This window comes from Ambystoma mexicanum, chromosome 6q (assembly GCF_040938575.1).
Source record: "Ambystoma mexicanum isolate Mex_15411 chromosome 6q, UKY_AmexF1_1, whole genome shotgun sequence".
In the NCBI taxonomy this organism is placed as follows: domain Eukaryota; kingdom Metazoa; phylum Chordata; class Amphibia; order Caudata; family Ambystomatidae; genus Ambystoma; species Ambystoma mexicanum.
The window spans coordinates 60,909,717-60,930,875 of NC_090937.1; the positions used below are offsets into that span (position 1 = coordinate 60,909,717).

The 21,159-nt window shown below is 45.1% G+C and overlaps 1 protein-coding gene across 1 annotated transcript in view; it reads left to right on the forward strand.

Moving 5' to 3' along the window:
• The window catches only part of LOC138515768 (glyoxylate reductase/hydroxypyruvate reductase-like), a 251,739-nt gene that overhangs the window by 162,305 nt on the left and 68,275 nt on the right, over positions 1-21,159 (forward strand). The window contains exon 4 of the mRNA XM_069630479.1: positions 5,547-5,663. Coding sequence (XP_069486580.1) covers positions 5,547-5,663 — 117 coding nt within the window. The remainder of the gene's footprint in view (positions 1-5,546; positions 5,664-21,159) is intronic.

The following is a 21,159-nucleotide window of genomic DNA, read 5'->3' on the forward strand; positions in this document are numbered from 1 at the left end:
ATGGCGCTACGGGACTTGTTGTTAATTACGCCACCGTAATTTACGGTGGCGTAATTAACGCCTTCCCCACTCCCATTATACCCTATGGGGCAAAAATGGGAATGGGGAAGGGTAAATGGGGATTGGGGACTTACCGCCCCGCCAAGGTCGGAATGGGGCAGTAAGTCCGCCAACCACCATGGTGGAGTTGGCAGCTTAGCGCCATGGACCATGGTGCAAATTGCACCATGGTTCTCTGCCAGGGTCGTAATGAGGGCCATTCTCTTATTGTTTGTTGATCAAATTGTCTTTTTATTTCAAAATGAAATTTCAAATGGTGTGCCTCCTCCTCAATTGTGCTGAGGAGAAACAAGAAAATGTGAAGGGGTGGTGGGCACCACACTGCTCATCGATTTGTGATAATTATTCAGAACTAATCGCTGTTAGTCTAATGTTTTAACCTTATGTTTTAACCTGGAGCTGCCAATAATAATTTTTTAAAAATGTTTTTTGAAATTTTCAGTCCCTCGGATTGGGGGCCAACTGAGAAGCCCCAGTTTTAATAAGGTGAAGCAACCTTATTTTGTGTTTTTTTGTGTTACTTTGAGGTCCTTGTGCTATAGGACCATTTTAAACTGGCAGCTCCAGGTTAAAACATAAGGTTAAAACATTAGACTAACAGTGATTAGTTCTGAATACTCATCATGAATCGATGAACAGTGTGGTGCCCACCACTCCTTCACATTTTCTGGCCTGTGTGACCACAGTTCAAGCCCACAACATTAACCCAGCTGGCTACCTCACCCATTTACCTGGCATATGAGACAATATAGGGGTACAAGTCTGTGCCAAACAACGATTGTAGGTAGATATGATATATGATGTGATAGGTTATTTATAACGCATTCAACACACAGAGGTTTCTAAGCGCTGACACGGGGAAAGAACCTCTGTGCTCCGTGCCGTCTTGCTTCCAAGGCGAGCACGTTGCCCCTGAGCTATCCTCCCGAGAAAAATAATTGTGTTATGATATGAGGTGTTGTAATCACGCTTTCTTTTTTTATCTTTATGAATATTGTGTTATGGAATGTAGAATATATTTTCAGTATGCATGACGTGAGTTACACAAAATTAACTAAATATACAGTTGTTTATGTCTAAAAGCGGACCCAGACAATATGATGAGACATCATTGCCTTCATAGCATATTCTTGCCATTGAAAGAAAACGGTGACACCAAATGTATAACAGTGATTAAAAGAGCCGCAAACTTTGCCAAGACCAAGCACCAACATGTCTGCTCGTTACGAACAATAGAGACAGCTGTGTCGCACATCATCATTCCAGCATTCGGATCCACATTTGTTTTTACATCTGGCCCAAATTAACTGCGTCATTTGTCATGTCGGCGCATAGAAACACAGGTCATATAAAAAATAACTGACAAACACTAATGAACAATTTTTTTAATTAAGTTACTCAATAACCTTTCGTTTCAGTGAAATAATGTTTCACCACTGGCAAACCAGGAAATATGCAGCACCTTTTGTTCATAAACTACACATGTCTATCGGTAAGGAACAGGGTTCTGGCAAACACTTTCATAGGAGCACTGAGCGACAATAATTAGGGCAGGCAGGTCATTTGAAGCTCCAATGAATAAGCGAGGTGTGTGCTTTAACGTTTGGCCTGGGCAGCGGTTCAGCTTTAAATGATATACACCCAAGGTAAAAACGCCTAGTCATTATTCTCATAATATGCAGCCACCATTTTCAAGGTGGCAGATGCATGTCACAAGAGCCAACCTGCGTGTACACCTGAAAGACTTACGAGTTTGATATCATGCAGCTAAAAAGCCAATAAGCACTACTTGCCTAGAAACACATGATCATCTGCTTTGAGACATCCCAGGAAAGCTTTGTATTTCTCCCCCTATGTTGCACAGCCGATCGGTACCCAAAGGGTTACCCACTGCAAAGCTCTCAACCTGTAGTGTCGCCCGGACGGGTGCAAACACCTCATTTGGTTTTTTGGTGGGTGAGGCCCCATTGAAATGTATGGGCGTGTTGGGGGCTTGGTGGGTGATTCCGCTGATTGAGAACTGTGACCAATAAGATTGTATAGCTAATATGATTACTATGTTCCTCTTGGAAGGAGTCTTGTGGGGTGATTTCTGTGCATACTGACATTGCACGATTCATTCAGAGTGTTATTCATGATGCATTGAACAGTCCAACATGCCCGCAGAGTGTGCGCACGTCTCTCCCCTCCTGAATTTGCTCTCATAATACGGACATGCGGCACCTGATCGGTTTCTCCGGTCTGTTGCCCCGTGATCCGGTCAGCCTTTTGAGCTATTTTGATCAATGGTAAGTGGGTGAGGTGTGGCTAAGAATTGATAACGCCTGACTTGGGAGAGAAGGTCTACACTATTCCATCTCGTCTTCTACAGATCGATAAGAGTATTCCCAGTGAACCTCACTTGATAACCAGGAGCAATATGACATTCAAATTCAGGTTTTTACCTGTTTGATGACTATCTATCGCAGAGGTTAGGAATTGGCATAGCTATGGTCTAGAGCTTTGTTATATTTAATGTAGGCGTTAGTAACAGTATATTATACATTTTAGGTCTACAGAAGCCTATGAATAAATAAAGTGAAAAAGCAGTCTAACAGCCTTTAAAATGGATGTATGATCCGAAAGCGTTGGCCACCTTGAAATGTCAGCTATTTACACATCTGGGACTGAACACTATTGTATAGCTGCTTTGTGTTATGAGAATATTTATTTTTTCATGAATTGAAGTGACTGCAATTGCTTTGGGGGTTACTTTCACTTGGACATACACTAGGAATTCAAGAGAAAGTTTGGATTCTCTATTTTTTATTTGAAAAATGCAACTCAAGTGTGAGGATTAAAACACTACATACACAACTATATTGTAATCAAGGAAATTGTTTATTTATATGTTTATAAATTTGTTTTGAACTATGAATAGCTTGGTATAGCAATTCTTTGTGATACTTAAGAGTTAACATTGGGGAGTAGACCCCTAGGAGAGCATCTGGGGGTACCAGTTGCAAACAGGCTTGTTTTTGTTTTGTCTTTACGAGGTTCCATGTGGTCGGGGGACCTTACCCAATTACACCTGAATGAATAGAATTACTTCAAAATACCTTTTAAAAAAATAGGAATAAAGAGTTATATTTAGCATCAAGACTAATCTATGAGTAGTGCACCTCACAATTGTAGTGTTCATTTAACTCATATAGAGCCACATAGATCCCCTCCCACCCCCGTGCCACAAATAAGCCAAGAACCGAGTTGGGTACAGACAGAATATATATCTATTAAATAATATGTACAATGAATATTTGCACCAAATGATTACACACGTCACCTTCTCTGTGACACAAAATAAAGGTTCAATACAGAAACTCTTTGGGATTTCACTTTTGGGTATCATGCATATGGAACACAGGCCAAATAAACAGTTCAACAGAAACCTGAAGGTGTCTCCCTCACTAGTCCCCTGGGATCTGTCATCCAGGTGGCCAGTACACGACCATCGCTATTGGATCCAGTTCCTGGGGGTGGACCAGTGAGGGAGGATCATCTAGATGGGTGGTCCTCAGAGAGTGGACGTGGGACACCTATGGGTGAGACACTGTATCTCCCTTCTTATAACACCTTTTCCCCTAGGATAATCAAATACTCTATCCCCCTTTTTCCGACACAAAGTGTTAAAGAAAGTTTGAAGCAGCAACATTATATCGCAAGTGAAGGCTGCACGCGTGTGGATGAAATGCAAAGAAAGGCAGACCTGTGAATTAACTTTGAAGTAAGGGCAGCTGTGAAATCAGTGACACTGAGTATCGGAGTGGTCCAGTGAAAGGAAGTTACCCACTCGAAGGTTCTAGTGAAAGGTGCATTGTTTGTAATGATAAAGCGAATGAACAAGAAAAAAAAAGTAAGCAAAATTAACTCCTAGAGAAGGGGAGAGTGAAAGTTTAACCTTGAACTTTTAGTCAAAGTGGTCCTGCGGAGGTCTATAAAGAAAGCTGTGCCCATTTGAAAGTCTTTGACATCCGAAAGTGGGTGAGCCCGACTGATGGAGACCCAAAGTGCAATAAGCTTGGGGAAGGGAGCCCCCTTGCAAGTCTTGTTCAACTGTGTTCTGAAAAAGTCTCAGCCCGACCGAGGGCGACATATGTGAACTTTGTTGTTAAAGGTTTGAGCCCGACAGAGGGAGCCCTACATTAACTTTTTGTTGAACCATTATTTGGAAGTCAGGATAGAGAGACTTTAACGTGAAAGGCCAGGCGGGCCTCGATTCATGTTTTGGAACTGTTTATTGTGTTGAAAACCTGAGTCAGAGTGTGTCATCCTGCCTGCAGGGACCGCCTTACTCTGTGTGGTCTAACGTGGGTAGGAGAGCTGATTCAGCTACATTTATACTTTTGAACGCTGATTTTTCCTTTGCATGTATTTCTCCTTAACACACTTTTTGTACAAGAGATAGGGCAGGCATTAGGTTTTGTTAGCATAGGCCATTTTGATTTGATGGATTCCACTAGGGATGTTTCGTTTATCGTTTGATGGTCGAAACTACTCTCATCTTCGTTATAGGGCAAAGTAGGAGTTTTTCCAACCTCAGAAACTTCAATAAAGGTTTTACAAATTGTACCTATTGTGTCAGTGTCATACATCTGATACAGGCCTTCCCTACACTTAATAACGAGGAGGTTGCCTATAGCCCCAGTCTGTACTATCAAAACTACACCACACCCATTGATTGGTGGGAGGGTAGGCAGGACTCTAGACAGGAAATCTATTTCTTGGAGTAATAAAGATTACCGGGAAGTAATCGGGACAAAAAGCACTTCTGAAACTTCATCTCACTTCTCTTTGCTTTGGACCTGCAGGTTTCAGCAATCAAACAACCAAAGTCTTTCACTGAAAGAAGCAAGCTCCATTAGTATACAGCACCTTGACCAGATCAGAACCAGCAACTAAATGTGTGACTTGTTTGTGAAGAATCTTATTCAAGAAAAAACGATTCAGTAATAAACATATATTATTTATTCTGGTGAATTGATCCCGATTTGTTTGGTTTCTGCAATGTGCAGCAAGTCACTGACACAGAGTGCCCCTCACTTCCAATGAAGGTCTTTTAAAAAGTAGATGAAATGGGTACAAGGAAGGTGAAAGGCAAAAGGCATGGGAGAATGAAGTTCACCAGACCTCTTTATCAATTAAATCATGGTTCCCATGCCTCTAACCAGCTTATATATCCTCTACTCCCATTTATCCTTGATTTTCTAATTTCTCCTCTTCTTTTTTCCTATAGGGCTCTTCTCTTCCCCAACCTACCCATACAATAATGAGCTTTTGTTTGGCATTTAGTCTGAAGGCTAGAATTAATGTAAAATTGTACAGAGCGATTTTCCTGTCAAATCGTGAATCCATGCTGTGCTTGTGCATTTTATCACTTCAAATGTGCCTTGTAATAGATATGTCCATGTGTTTCGATTTAAGTTTAATTTTTGTCTCCTTCCCCACAGAGGAATCCGGGTGGGGTACACGCCAGATGTGTTAACCGAGGCAGTTGCTGAGCTCACCGTTGCGCTTCTTCTGGCCACGTCGCGCAGACTGATAGAGGCTGCACATGAAGCCAAAAGGTATTTCATTTTATGTTCTTTCTGTTGATGGATTCTTCTTGATGAATGCTTTTTAAATTTCCTTTTTTTTATTAACAATGAGATTAAATGCACCTAAATTAATGCTAAAAAATTACCAGTGAGTACAAAACCTGTTTGAAGTAAACACAACGGCCAAACAAGTGACTATCAATTTATTGCAATATTTGATCTTCTTCTCAAATCTATGGTTCCAGTGAATATTGACCCCGGATAATAGAAATTGCCTCCTCTTATGAAATAAATTGCAGTACATTTAGATATATCATTGATTCAACTAATAACACATGCATTCAATGAAAATACAAAAGCACTCCCATTGTCATCGTGTCAGTCTGCTGGATCAAATCCCTGCTCGGGCCAACTCAGTCCTTCATCCTTCTAAGATGTTTAAAGTGAGTGCTATTGAATTTGGTAATAAGAACAGTTATAAATGCAGCACTTAGAGCAATAAGCATGCAGCGCTGTATGAGGAATCTGGTGTGAAATCTTTCATTACCAATGAAGACTTGGGGTTTCCTTGATCTCACCAATCAGATACACTGACTTAATTTACTTGTTTTTTTCTCAATGGAAAGGGCAACATTTTCACAATAAAAATGGGCGAGAAAAAAGTGCATGTCTAAAAGAATCTCCTTAAGTTGTTGTTATCCCTCATTTCAAGAAGGCTCTTCTTTGACTCCCAATAGTCGGCCACCCTGCTTCAGAAATAATGCTATGATGTTAAATGGGTGCTAATATAGGGATACTCCTCTCTACAGTATCTTAACATGATGTACATGGAAGACAAAAATATGTTCCTTATCCTGCAGGTAAAGAGATCAAAGAGAATGAGGCATTCCAGACCACAAACATGGCTCTTTGCCTCTGCCCGGTATGGAACTTGGTGACTAATCATGTTCACACCTTAGCTCATCCATGTGTGCCCAACAAAATGGCATATAGAAGTAGACTACCCAAGACAGGTGGCAGGCTATTTCAGGGCCACTGAAACGTGCACCTTTATCGTGCACTCAATGGATTGTACACATTGTTGTCAATTGTTTGCTTTTTTCGCTGTTTTTCAAAGCACTTTGTGAAATTTCACATGCAATGGTGTGTAACTGTTTTTCTCAGCTCCATGGATTTTCCTTGCACGCTACATTTGCTTATAGTCAGTTTTACGGATCCGGCTTCGGCACTGTGGGGAATATTCTTTTGTCCCCCCTGCTTCCCTTTCAGCCTTCACTTATGCGGTGGGGACCTCGCCACAGCCCCGGCCCCTCAACCCCTCATCCCGACCCATGCGCCCACATTTCTCTTTTGTGGTGGACACCCTGCAGCCTCTGCTTTCCTGCTAAGCCCACTCTGTGACTCCAGTGATATCACCCACTCCCCCCTTCTCCCCAAGAGGAACTCCACCATATGTCCCACTCATTACCTCCCGCGGGGTGGAACATCCTCCTCCTGCCGCTCCTCGCTAATGCATTAAAAGCACATGCACTATTCCAGGAAGGTCGAACAAAGTGGGTTGTTGGAAAAAGGCGCACAGCAAGAATAGGTAGCCACATAGTCTTACAATTACCTTCATTACCTTTATACACTTACTCTCCAACTTTCCACCACACTTGCATCCATTTTCTATTATTGGGATGATAATAATCTTGCTGGCAGCCGACCCTGCTGTTGAAGTCCTGACACCGAAATTAAGTGCCAAAGTGAAGCGAGGGTCCCTTAACATGAGTGGTACCAACAGAGGTGGCCCGTGCTTGTAAGATGTGAGCGCTAGAGCCTTTTCAAAATGAAAAACGTATCTTTTTTACTTACCTGAGTTAGCACTGAGACTCTCCTTTCAGAGAAAGTCAATTTTCAGCGCTCTTCCGCTGATGTAAACAACACAGAAAGGGGATTTAGACTGACAGGAGTGGGTTCCCTGTGCTTTTTCTCATTTTGAACAGTGTTAGTGGTCAGAAATGAGAGGCAGACACAAGGTTGTATTATTTTCAACCTTAGCCATGTTTATTAAAATAAAAAGGGGTTTGGATGAAGGCATTCTATAGGTTCCTCTTTCTCCAACACAGAAACAGGCTTTAATAATCCTTCTGGTCTTCTCACTGTTGGAGCAGATTTGCTCAGACTAGGAGGAACACTATTAGAGGGACTGGAGCTTATATCTATTTCTGTTTTTATGACGAATCTTAATTAGATGTGTCATTGTATATTATAATCAGATACCTTAAGGATATCTAGCAAAAGTTCACTATGCAAAAAAAGGTTTTGGTGATGCATGGGAAAAGCTACTTTTGTCAATATCTTCTGTTGAATTCTTAGTATAAGGTCATGAGGATTAATAGCAAGACACAAAATTGTAATGTTTTCAACATTAGTACAACATTAGCCATTTTTATTAAAATAAAAATGGGTTTGGATTAAGGCATATCTGTGCCTATCCTAACGAAAGTGCCCCTGCCAATGAAACTAACACTAAAGCAAGCTGACCTTGTGTCCAAAATACATCTGACCCTCACACGAACAGACACAATGAAAAGGTGCAAGGTAAATGTCTCTGTTTCCAACTCAACAAAAAGGTGCACAAATCCAATTCCAACAAAGCACTCCTTCTGTCCAGGGGTTGAGTCCCTTCCCCTGTACTATTTCAGGAGAATTGTTGAAAATGTTATGTTCTGTTAAAATCAATGAAAAAGGGTCTTTCACAAAATACTTTTCTCAGGTTGGCAAAGCAAATGTCCTTTGCACAAAATACTTTTTGTCATGAACTTCAGATCACGCCCCTTTTGGACCTCCTGGTCCTTGTCTCAACGGGGCTTGCATTCCGTACTACTTCCAACATGGCCGTCCAGAGCTGAAGCCCTTGCTCGCTCCATGCACTGCACGCGGCTTGGTCTATTTATAGACCACGCCTTCCGCGGCTCTGTGCGTCTCAATGTTATTGCAGAGTAGCCCAGACGTGTGTTCGTAGCCCGCGGTATTGTTTCCCTTGTCCCAGTGCTAATACCCATTCCTTTTCCTTCCCCTTCCTGGTTCCGAGCTTTTCTAGCCTTTTCCAGTCTCCCGGATTCCTGGACTCCGTGATCCCGGAACTAAAAGCAACCTGGAACCAGACAAATCTCGAGCAACGCTGCTCAAGACCAGGAGCGTTCGCAAGAAGGCAGCGATCGAAGTCACCGGCAAACATCGGACCCAGGTGAGAAGGGGGGAACTCCTTGACAGTTTGAGACGCCACCCGACCGAACCAAAAAACGAGATGGAAGCCGCCGTGCAGGACTTAATGCGACGCATGCAAGAACTATCAACCGAGGTTCAAAATCTTAAGGCGGAAAACGCTGCGCTCAAACAATTGGTCTTATCCCGGGATTCTGCTACAAAGGAGGGTGCCCTGTTGGGTGGTATTGTTGACAAGTATGATGGTTCGGCAAAAACACTCTGCGGATTCCTGGATTCATGACTGGTCCACTTTACCTTCAAGCCCTATTATTTTTCGACTCCTAGGGCTAAGGTGGGTTTCATAATATCCCACCTTTCCGGCAACGCCTTAACTTGGGCAACACCCCTTGTCAACTCCGGCGATGCCCTCCTAGACGACTACGATGGGTTCATACAGGCCCTTAAAGGCATGTTTGACCGTCCAGAGCAGGTCTATACTGCCCAAGAACGTGCTGGACTTTCAACAAGGCTCCCTAGATATGCTCACTTATGTGACCAGATTTAAACAATTGGCCAAGGAAGCAGACTGGTACCCTGAGGCTATTTTTACCCTGTTCAGGAGAGGCCTAAACAAAGAGATCAGGGATGAACTGGCCAGGGTGGCCAGACCAAATTCATTCCAAGCACTAATGGACCTGGCCTTCCAAATAGACTTTCGCATCCAGGAAAGGAAGGCTGAAAGAAAGAAATCCAAGGAAACCCACCCAAGATCTCCTTTGAGAGCACAGCCAGATCGGACGCAAACCCAAGTCCAGCCCCAGAACCTGAACCCATGGAAATTGGAGCCTTTCGTGGACCCATATCGCCTCAAGAAAGATTGAAAAGGATCCATACGGGTTTATGTATGTATTGTGCTTCAGACAAACATTTGGTCAGGGAATGTCCTCTGGCACCTCCTCGGCGTTAGGGAAACGCCAGCTCCCGATCTTAAATGGAGTAGAGATTCGGGAGAGAGATGTTGGCTCCACATCAATTCCATCCTTGAACTCTCCTGTGGTGATACTACAGGCTTTCCTGTCGCCCTCCAAAGACAAGACCTGTCCCATTCTGGCCTTGGTGGACTGCGGAACTATGGGAATTTTCATAGATCAAGACTGGGTGGTTAGTCATCATATTCTGTACGAGACCCGAAACACCATGCAGCCGGTGGAAGCAATAGACGGAAGACCACTCTCTTCAGGGCCCATAAGCCTGCAGACTAAAGAGATCCAACTTTCCATAAACCATCATCAAGAGCGGATTACATTCGACATCATTAAGTCAGCCCATTACCCAATGGTTTTGGGAATGCCCTGGTTACAAAAGCACAATCCGTATATCAATTGGACAGCAGGATCATTATTCCTGGGCTCAGAGGTCTGTATGTCCCACTGTCTGTCCCTGGATCCCTCCTCGGTAACTCCTAAAGAACCACCAAGAGACCAAGAAACACCACTCATGGTTTCCAATATCATACAAGTTCCAGAGGCCTATCAGGGATATGCTGATGTATTCTCTACTGCCATAGTCCAGGCATTACCCCCTCACAGGCCTGAAGACTGTGCCATAGATACTGATCCCTCAGCTGTAATTCCTTTCGGCAGAATGTTCATTCTTTCCCAACCTGAGAAAAAGCCCCTTCGGGAATACCTAGACACTAATCTTGAAAAAGGCACCATAAGACCCTCGAAATCTCCAGCGGGTGCTTCATTGTTCTTCGTTCCCAAGCAGGATACCAAGGAACTCAGACCTTGCCCCGACTATAGAGGCTTAAATAAATGCACTCTCAAGGATCGGTACCCACTGCCCCTGATCTCGGATATCCTGGAAGCTGTGAGAGGAGCCGTAATATTCACCAAATTGGACCTCAGGGGCAGTGGTCGAAGTGTACGAAAAGAAGTAGTGGAACTATGTTCCCTGCTGGCCTGCACCCACTCCCCACAAACCGCATCATCACGTCCCCTCCAACACACAATACACACCACAAAACACTTGCACCTGCTGTTTAAGAGAACGTTCAGTGCATTGCACTGAAAGGGCAAGTTTCAACTTCTTCCTACACTTTTATTTCAAAAGAAAAACAGTCCGGAACGGTTTCTTTTTAAAATAAAAGTATAGGAGCTGTAAAAGGTCATTTAAAAAAGTAGAGGAGCACCGCTCCCGACCGCTCCCGCTCACTTCGACCACTGCTTAGGGGTGCCTACCATTTGATCCGTATCCGGGAAGGAGATGAGTGGAAGACCGCCTTTAGAACACCCTTTGGCCACTACGAGTACCTGGTCATGCCCTTTGGACTAGCCAATGCCCCAGCAGTTTTCAAACGTTTTATGGATAGGGTGTTCTCTGATATGTTGTTTCTCTTCGTCATTGTCTGTCTGGATGACATATTGATTTTTTCCAAGGACCCTCAGAAGCATGAAGGACATGTCAAGGCAGTTCTACAAAGACTCCGGGAACATCACCTTTTAGCCAAGCCTGAAAAATGTTTGTTTCACGTTACCTCTGTGCACTATCTGGGATTTATCCTTAGTCCAGAGGGGATTGGCATGGACCCTTCAAAAGTAAAGGCCATTCTCGCCTGGCCTACTCCCACGTCCGTGAAACAAATCCAATCCTTCCTAGGACTAGTCAATTTCTACCAGAAGTTCATAGCCACCTTTTCCGAGATTGTACAACCCATAGTGGCTCTGCTAAAGAAGGACACCCCATTTGTCTGGTCAACTTTACAAGAAACTGCATTCCAGCGTTTAAAGACTGAGTTCACACAAGCTCCCATATTGGCTCAACCCGATACAAGTCGACCCTTTTTAGTGGAAACGGATGCCTCTAATTACGCCATAGGAGCAGTGTTGAAGCAGAAGATGGAGGACGATTTGGAACACCCCGTTGCTTATCTGTCAGGAACCTTAACTCCTAGTGAAACGCACTAGTCCGTCCTGGAAAAGGAACTCTTAGCCATTCGCCAAGGTTTCACTGAATGGCGACACCTACTTCTAGGAGCCAGACATCCTGTCCAAGTCCGTACTGATCATTGAGACCTACAGATTCTACAGTCACTGGAGTGCAGGAACAGTCGTCAGGCACGTTGGGCCTACTTTTTTGCCCAGTATAATTTCCACATTACCCATGTCCCTGGATCACAGAACCTGATCGCTGAAGCCTTGTCTCGCCGTTCTGACTACGTGACCAATGAAGATAAAGTATTTCCTAAAATGTTCTCTCCCACAATATTCGTAGCCCAAGCAGTTAATCTCCTGGAAGAAGTCTGATCGTAAACCCAATTCTCGGAATTATGGAAGGACATTTCAACACGAAATCTCTGGAAATTAAGAGCCAAGGAAGGCTACTTATTCAAGGACAACGCACTATTAATTCCTACACGGAAGCTACAGCAAAAGATTATAAACCTTTGTCATGACACACTCCATTCCGGGCACTGAGGTATCAACAACACCCTCCGTCTTATACAGAGACAGTTCTGGTGGCCTAAAATGAAGTCTGACGTGCAGCAATACATCCAGACTTGTATAACCTGTTCCCAAAATAAACATGATAACAAGAGACCAGCGGGTCTTCTTCTGCAGCCCACTCTACCCTCTAAACCATGGGAAATCATCGCTACAGACTTCATAGTGGAGTTACCACATTCCCGAGGATATACTACCATCATGGTCACCATAGATTTGTTTACCCATATGGCCCATTTTACGCCACTGATGAAACTATCCCCCTCTTCAGAGCTAGCTGCAATATTTCTGGAACACATATTCCGACTACATGGGCTTCCTTCCAAGATCATATCTGACCGGGGTCCCCAAAACATTTCACAAATCTGGAAACACCTCTGTCGGGTATTAGAAATCCAACGTGCCCTCTCTTCAGGATATCACCCCCAAACCAACGGAGCCACAGAACGTGCAAATCAGACCCTGGAACAATATCTCCGATGTTTCGCTACCAAGGTCCAGGATGACTGGTCTCTCCTGATACCCGTTGCGGAATTCGCTTACAACAACTCCGAACACTCAGCGCTACAGACCAGCCCCTTTTATTGTAGTCAGGGGTTCCATCCATCGGTCTTACCTTCGGTTCTTCCTGACCCTACACCAGTACCTACTGTTGACTCCTGGATCGAAACTCTTATCAACATTCACCGGGAGGCTAAAGAACACTTAGAGAAAGCCAGATTACAGACCAAGAGGTATGCAGATTCCAAGAGAAGACCAGGTCCGTCCTATACGGTCGGTGACTGAGTGTGGTTGTCATCAAAACTACTCCCCCGACACTTACGACCAAACAAGCTGGCTCCCCGCTACTATGGTCCATTTCCCATCAAGGAGATTATCAATCCTGTCTCATATCGAATCAAGCTACCTGACTCCTGGAAAATAATTCATCCAGTCTTTCACACATCCCTATTGAAACCCTACATCCAGTCCTCTCGAAATCCCAGTAGACCACCTCCTCTACTGGTTGATAACCAACTGGAATATGAGGTGTCCCGGATATGTGACTCCATGTATAAGCGGGGCCATCTTCAATATCTAGTGGAGTGGAAAGGATATCCTACTAGCGAAAGGACCTGGGAACCTATTTGAAATATCAAGGCTCCTCGGTTGCTCAGAAGATTTCACCTAATACACCCGGGCAAGCCTGGAGGGAAAGGTCTTTGGAGGAGGCATGCTGTCATGAACTTCAGATCATGCCCCTTTTGGACCCCCTGGTGTCAAGAACGGAGAATGGAAGGTTTGGAAGCGCTGGAAGCATTGACTTACGAGCGCTCTAGTCCTCATTCAATATGGTGGCCGTACCTTTAAATTCTGACTCCTCCCCCAAACCGGTGCGTTGTATCTGTACACATCGCTCCGGTTCGTGTGGAACTTCGTTCTTGGATATTTCCTCCTTGCGGACCATCCTTGCAGCTACCTTTTGCCTTCCTTGTGCCTACCTTCTGTGCTCTACATAATTTCTTCCCTTGTTACCGGTCTCCTGGGTCTGCTACTTCTGCGAGTGTTTATTTGCCTCTCCTAATCTGTTCTACAGCTCCGCCTCGCTTGAGCTTCTGTACTACACCTCTTGGTTTCCGCCGAAGGATTTCAGTTTAATTGTTCGGCGTTTTCTGCCTTTCGTCTTCTCTGCACTCTCGTTTCTCGTTTGCAGACTTACTGCACACGAGAAACGAGACGTAATTCCACTTTCTGCTTATGGTTACCTGCACACAATCTCTTACTTAGCACTGTTATTTACGGGCATTTCTATCTGTTCTGTCTTCCTTAAAATTTACTTATTGGTTATTTGGGTTCCTGTATCTTTCCTCTGTGTGCTTCGCCCTACTATCATCGCAGAGCTTAACTGCTCTCTCCACCGGAGTTGTTGGTCAACTTCATTAGTGCTGCAGCCAGACTTCAATTACTTATGAAAGGAATTCTCAACTCCTTATTAAAACCCATCTGGAAACAGGGTTTTTTCTGCCTTCGTGCTTTTTCCCTGATCTAGGTCTGGCCCCCTGGGGGTCCCTGCGGACAGGGTTCTATCTCTGCCGCGGTGGCTTCCGGAGGGGCCCGACCCTATTTGCATGAAAAGAAAGCCAAGACATCAAAGGACAAGACGCCGGTAAGGCGGAAGGACCGTAAGAAGACGGAGTCGAATCCAAAGGAATCCGCCACAGAAGATTCAGGTGAGGAGGAAGGGGATAAGGCCTCCAATCTTGACAGTATACAATGCCCAATATCTACCATGGCATCGTTAGAACAATATCAAGAATTGGTAGCAGCGATGCAGAACCTTACTATGGAGGTCCAGGCTTTGAGAACAGAGAACATAGCCCTCCGACAACAGGTTGTGTTGCATCGTGATGACAGGGGAGACCTGCCTACAATGCCACTCTCCTTTGGCAAATATGATGGTCACCCGGGAGGGCTGAAGGACTTTCTTGACGCATGTAAGGTGTATTTTGCCTTTCGACCTCATGCTTATGAGACTGCTAGATCTAAGGTCGGGTTTATCATTGCAAACCTAATGGGGAATGCGCTCTCATGGGCTACACCGTTTGTCACCGGAAACGACCCGATTTTGGGTGACTATGATCGTTTTACGGAGGTGTTTAAAGAATGTTTCGACCGACCAGAAGTCTTCTATTCCTCTCTAGAAGCTATCCTAGATGTCAGCCAGGGAAACACTGGCGTACAAACCTATCTGTCTCGTTTCCAGAGGCTGGCAGCCAAGGCAGATTGGCCTGATTCCGCTCAGCAAACCATCTACAGACGTGGCCTTTGTGATGAAATCAAGGATGAGCTGGCCCGAGTGGCGAGACCTGCGTCCTTTCAAGATCTGGTTACATTATCTCTTCAGATTGAGTTTCGTCTACAAGAGAGACGATTAGAAAGAAGACGAACCAGAGGTGTTCCACAGCCAACCGGCCTCCCCTTTTCTGTCCCTCCCACCAGAGCTACCCATCCTCCTGAAGAACCTATGCAGATAGGGGCGGCCCGAGGACCTCTAACTCAAGAAGAAAAGAGAAGAAGAAGAGAGGCTGGACTGTGTATGTATTGTGGCTCCTTGAAGCACTTATTGAGAAACTGTCCTGAGGTGCCACCTCGAAGACAGGGAAACTTCAACCCCCGATCTACAGCAAGGGAGGTTTCGGGGGAAGTAACAAGCACCCTTGCAACTACACAAGAGCAGTAACCACTCCGGATGACAACAGTCTAATGGTGTTTCGAGTTGACTTATGGCTGTCTGATGCAGGTCCCACAGAGGTACTCGCCATGCTTGACTGTGGAGCCGCAGGGAATTTCATCGACTCCAAGTGGGCTGCAGAACATTTTGTTCCCACAATATCTAAGGCCACTCCCATTCCGGTGGAAGGGGTGGACGGAAGACCCTTATCTTCGGGACCTATTACCAAGGAGACCACTCCGTTGAGAATGAGGTTAGGCCATCACGAAGAGTTCCTGGTATTTGACCAGATCAGAGCAGCTCATTTTCCGTTGGTCATTGGCATTCCTTGGTTAAGGAGGCACAACCCTCAAATTGATTGGACGGCTAACAAGGTAGTCTTCCATTCTACATTTTGTAAATCACACTGCATGAGCTTGTCCTCGACGTCCAACACTCTAGCATATGACCAAAACAGTACTCCAGTTCCAATCACAGTGGCATCAGTTCCCATCCATTATCAAGAATTCTCAGAGGTGTTCCTGGATGCTGTTCCCCGTCAACTCCCGCCTCATAGAACAGAGGATTGCGGTATAGACCTGATACCTGAGGCGGTGGTTCCCTTTGGGAGGATGTACCCGTTGTCTCTACCAGAGAGGAAGGCTCTGAGAGAATACCTCGACGCAAATCTTCAAAACGGACTCATCCAAGAGTCCAGATCCTCCTGTGGGGCTTCCTTGTTCTTCATTCCTAAAAAGGATTCAGCAGAGCTACGCCCTTGTATAGACTACAGGGGGCTCAACAAGGTTACCATTCGAGATAGGTATCCTATGCCTTTGATCCGGGACATCTTGGAGGCCGTACATGGGGCGGTGTTCTTTACCAAGCTTGACTTGAGAGGGGCTTACCACCTCTTGAGGATCAAGAAAGGGGACGAGTGGAAGACAGCGTTCCGTACCCCTTTTGGACTCTTCGAATACCGAGTGATGCCATTTGGTCTTGTGAATGCACCGGCCATTTTCCAAAGGTATATGGACAAGATATTCACAGATATGCTGTTTGTGTCGGTGGTAGTGTACCTGGACGACATCCTCATTTTTTCCAAGACTCTGTCGGAGCACAGGTCACTGGTCAGACTAGTCTTACAGCGTCGGCAATTCCATCAACTACTGGTAAAGCCGGAGAAATGCTCATTTGAAGCTACGTCCGTGTCCTATCTAGGATATATCTTATCCAAAGAAGGTATTGAGATGGACCCCAGTAAGGTGAAGGCTATCAGAGAATGGAGAAATCCTGGCAATGTCAAAGAACTCCAAAGCTTCCTAGGATTGGCCAATTTTTATCGAAGGTTCATTCCCAACTTTTCTAACAAGGTACTTCCATTGACCTCTCTATTGAAGAAGGGAGTCAAGTTCGTATTTGATGAAGGGCCCCAAAACGCCTTCTGTTTTCTAAAGGAATGTTTTTCCACAGCCCCCATTCTGGTCCAACCGGATCAGAATCGACCCTACATTCTGGAAACAGACGCTTCTACAGGGGCGGTGGGAGCAGTTCTGCTTCAAAGGTCAGATGACGACTATGAACATCCGATAGCTTATTACCCCAAAACACTTACCTGTAGTGAACGCAACTCCTCTGTGATAGAAAAGGAGCTATTGGCTATCAAACTGGCCTGTCAAGAGTGGAGAAATCTTTTACAGGGAGCTACTCATCCGTTTACTATTAGAACAGACCATTGTAACCTTCGGGTTTTACAACAGTTGGAATGTTCCAACGCCAGACATGCCAGATGGGCATATTTTTTTTTACAATATGATTTTGTAATTACATACTTACCTGGTACAGAGAACATGAAGGCTGATGCCTTGTCAAGAAGTCTTGGGGATACCTCTGGCTCCTACACGGACACAAATTGGTTTTCCCTAATCTCAAGGTATTGGCTTCAACTGTTTCATTTCTTCAAGACCTAATCCCACAGTATCAGATGGGCACCGAGCTTCCGTCAACTGTCATTCAAGATAAGGACGGATTGTATTATCATGAAGGAGCTCTCTATGTTCCCAATAAGAAGCTACAAAATCAGATACTTTCCTGGTGTCATGACACTCCTTTATCTGGACATCCCGGAATCAGGAAGACATTGGATCTGCTACGGAGGGGTTTCTGGTGGCCGACCTTAAGAAGAGACGTAAGCCAGTACGTTTCCACTTGTTCGGTTTGTGCTTCTAACAAACACCGAACGGGAAGACCTCTGGGGCTACTGCAGCAAGAACCCTTACCGGACAATCCTTGGGAACACATCTGTACTGATTTTATTGTAGACCTCCCTCCGTCATATGGCATGACTACGATTATGGTGACAGTTGACTCATTTAGCAAGCTCGGCCATTTTTCGGCCTTTAAACAGGTTCCTTCAGCCTCTGAAATGGCCGCAACCTTCCTTCAGGATATAGTCCGTCTACATGGTTTGCCCAGGACCATAGTGTCGGACAGAGGACCCCAATTCACCTCCAAGTTCTGGGCTTCTCTCTGCCAAGTTCTAGGGATTCACAATGCACTGTCTTCTGGATACCACCCACAGAGCAATGGCCAAACTGAAAGATTAAATGCCAGCCTAGAACAGTACCTCAGGTGTTTTTGCAGTCCGCAACAAGAAGAATGGTATCATTTCCTCCCACAGGCAGAATTTGCCTACAATAACTCTCTCCATACCTCGATCCAGATGAGTCCTTTCTATTGTACCTACGGATATCATCCTCAACATTTACCCAGGCTCAATCCTCCTTCTACCAAAATTCCGGCATTGGATGGGGTTCTACAGGACCTACAGGAGATACACAGACTCGCTAAGGAAGCACACCAAGCGAGTCAACTTACACACAAGAAATGGGCAGACAAGGGTCGTACTGCCAATCCGAGCTGGAAGATAGGGCAGCTTGTCTGGTTGTCCACCAGATTTCTACCCAGATGGGTTCATAAGGGGAAGTTCTCCTCTCGTTTCCTTGGGCCATTACCCATTCTTCAACAGATCAACCCTGTTGCATATAAGATCAAGCTACCAGAATATCTCAGAAAGGTACATCCCGTCTTCCATGTCTCCCTTCTCAAGGAACATAAGGAGGACCCTTTTAAGAGACCTGTGTTCAAAACCCGTGCTCAGGTGAGCCCTACGCCAGAAGAATATGAGGTGTCTCGTCTTGTCGATTCCAGATACCACAAAGGACGGTTGCACTATTTGGTTCATTGGAAGGGTTATCCAGTGGAAGAGAGGACATGGGAACCTGTGAGCCATATACATGCCAAACGCCTTGTGCAGAGGTTCCATCGCCTTCATCCGGGCAAACCAGGGAGTCCCCCGAGAAGACGGGGGTATACTGTCAGGAACGGAGAATGGAAGGTTTGGAAGCGCTGGAAGCATTGACTTACGAGCGCTCTAGTCCTCATTCAATATGGTGGCCGTACCTTTAAATTCTTACTCCTCCCCCAAACCGGTGCGTTGTATCTGTACACATCGCTCCGGTTCGTGTGGAACTTCGTTCTTGGATATTTCCTCCTTGCCGACCATCCTTGCAGCTACCTTTTGCCTTCCTTGTGCCTACCTTCTGTGCTCTACATAATTTCTTCCCTTGTTACCGGTCTCCTGGGTCTGCTACTTCTGCGAGTGTTTCTTTGCCTCTCCTAATCTGTTCTACAGCTCCGCCTCGCTTGAGCTTCTGTACTACACCTCTTGGTTTCCGCCGAAGGATTTCAGTTTAGTTGTTCGGCGTTTTCTGCCTTTCGTCTTCTCTGCACTCTCGTTTCTCGTTTGCAGACTTACTGCACACGAGAAACGAGACGTAATTCCACTTTCTGCTTATGGTTACCTGCACACAATCTCTTACTTAGCACTGTTATTTACGGGCATTTCTATCTGTTCTGTCTTCCTTAATTTACTTATTGGTTATTTGGGTTCCTGTATCTTTCCTCTGGGTGCTTCGCCCTACTGTCATCGCAGAGCTTAACTGCTCTCTCCACCGGAGTTGTTGGTCAACTTCATTAGTGCTGCAGCCAGACTTCAATTACTTATGAAAGGAATTCTCAACTCCTTATTAAAACCCATCTGGAAACAGGGTTTTTTCTGCCTTCGTGCTTTTTCCCTGATCTAGGTCTGGCCCCCTGGGGGTCCCTGCGGACAGGGTTCTATCTCTGCCGCGGTGGCTTCCGGACGGGCCCGACCCTATTTGCACGAAAAGAAAGCCAAGACATCAAAGGACAAGACGCCGGTAAGGAGGAAGGACCGTAAGAAGACGGAGTCGAATCCAAAGGAATCCGCCACAGAAGATTCAGGTGAGGAGGAAGGGGATAAGGCCTCCAATCTTGACACCTGGTCCTTGTCTCAACGGGGCGTGCATTCCGTACTACTTCCAACATGGCCGTCCAGAGCTGAAGCCCTTGCTCGCTCCATGCGCTGAACGTGGCGTGGTCTATTTATAGACCACGCCTTCCGCGGCTCCGCGCGTCTCAATGCTATTGCAGAGTAGCCCAGAAGTGTGTTCGTAGCTCGCGGTATTGTTTCCCTTGTCCCAGTGCTAATACCCATTCCTTTTCCTTTCCCCTTCCTGGTTCTGAGCTTTTCTAGCCTTTTCCAGTCTCCTGGATTCCTGGACTCCGTGATCCCGGAACTAAACGCAACCTGGAACCAGACGAATCTCGAGCAACGCTGTTCAAGACCAGGAGCGTTCGCAAGAAGGCAGCGATCGAAGTCGCCGGCAAACATCGGACCCAGGTGAGAACGGGGGAACTCCTTGACACTTTTCTCAGGATGGCAAAACAAATGCCTTTCCCATAGAACACTTTTCTCAGGATGATAAAAACAAATGTCGTTTCTATAGAACACTCAGGATGGCAAAATGTTTAACTTCAACAACTGGCTCAAATGATAAAGTGTCTCTTTCACACAACTGCTCAAAAATGATCATTTCAAAGTATACACTCCTGCCAGGAATTTCTCAACTGAATCTCTAGATATCCTGGTATACTCTTCTGCCAGGCATCCTTCAATGAATCTTTTCCTTTCCTCTACCTTATGACTACCTGGTGTACTATCATGCCTGGTATCTCTTTCCAAAAAGCGTTCCTGCCTGATGCGTATCTTTCACCAGGTCTTTTCTACAATGTTCATATTTCATTAAAGTATAACACAGTTGCTCCTCTACACTGTTTACACCTTGTTGACTCAGGTAGCACTTGCTCCAGTTTCACTCATATTGATATCCCACATATAGGGAGGGGTCTGTTCAAGTTATGTCTAACAACTTCTTTCTAAATGTCTTTTGGCTTTTGGCAATGCTTGTTCCAAGTTTCCCCAAATTGAAATCACATATGAGGAAAATTGTACAACTTTTGCCCTTTAATTTTTTCTTTAGTGTCTCTTGGCATATGACAATGCGGGTTCCAAGTTTCCTCAATTTAAGGAGATTTTTACCACGTTTGCCCTTCTCTTTCAATTCTACTTGGTCGGTATTCAAAATATTTCCCCAAGTATTTGTTAACTTGTTGGCACAACCCAGTGCCCCGAACCCTCTGGGTTGACTCACCTGTGTAACTTGCAGCTGCGGCAAAAAGCTTTAGTTGGGCAGGCTTCCCCTTCTAGGCAGTC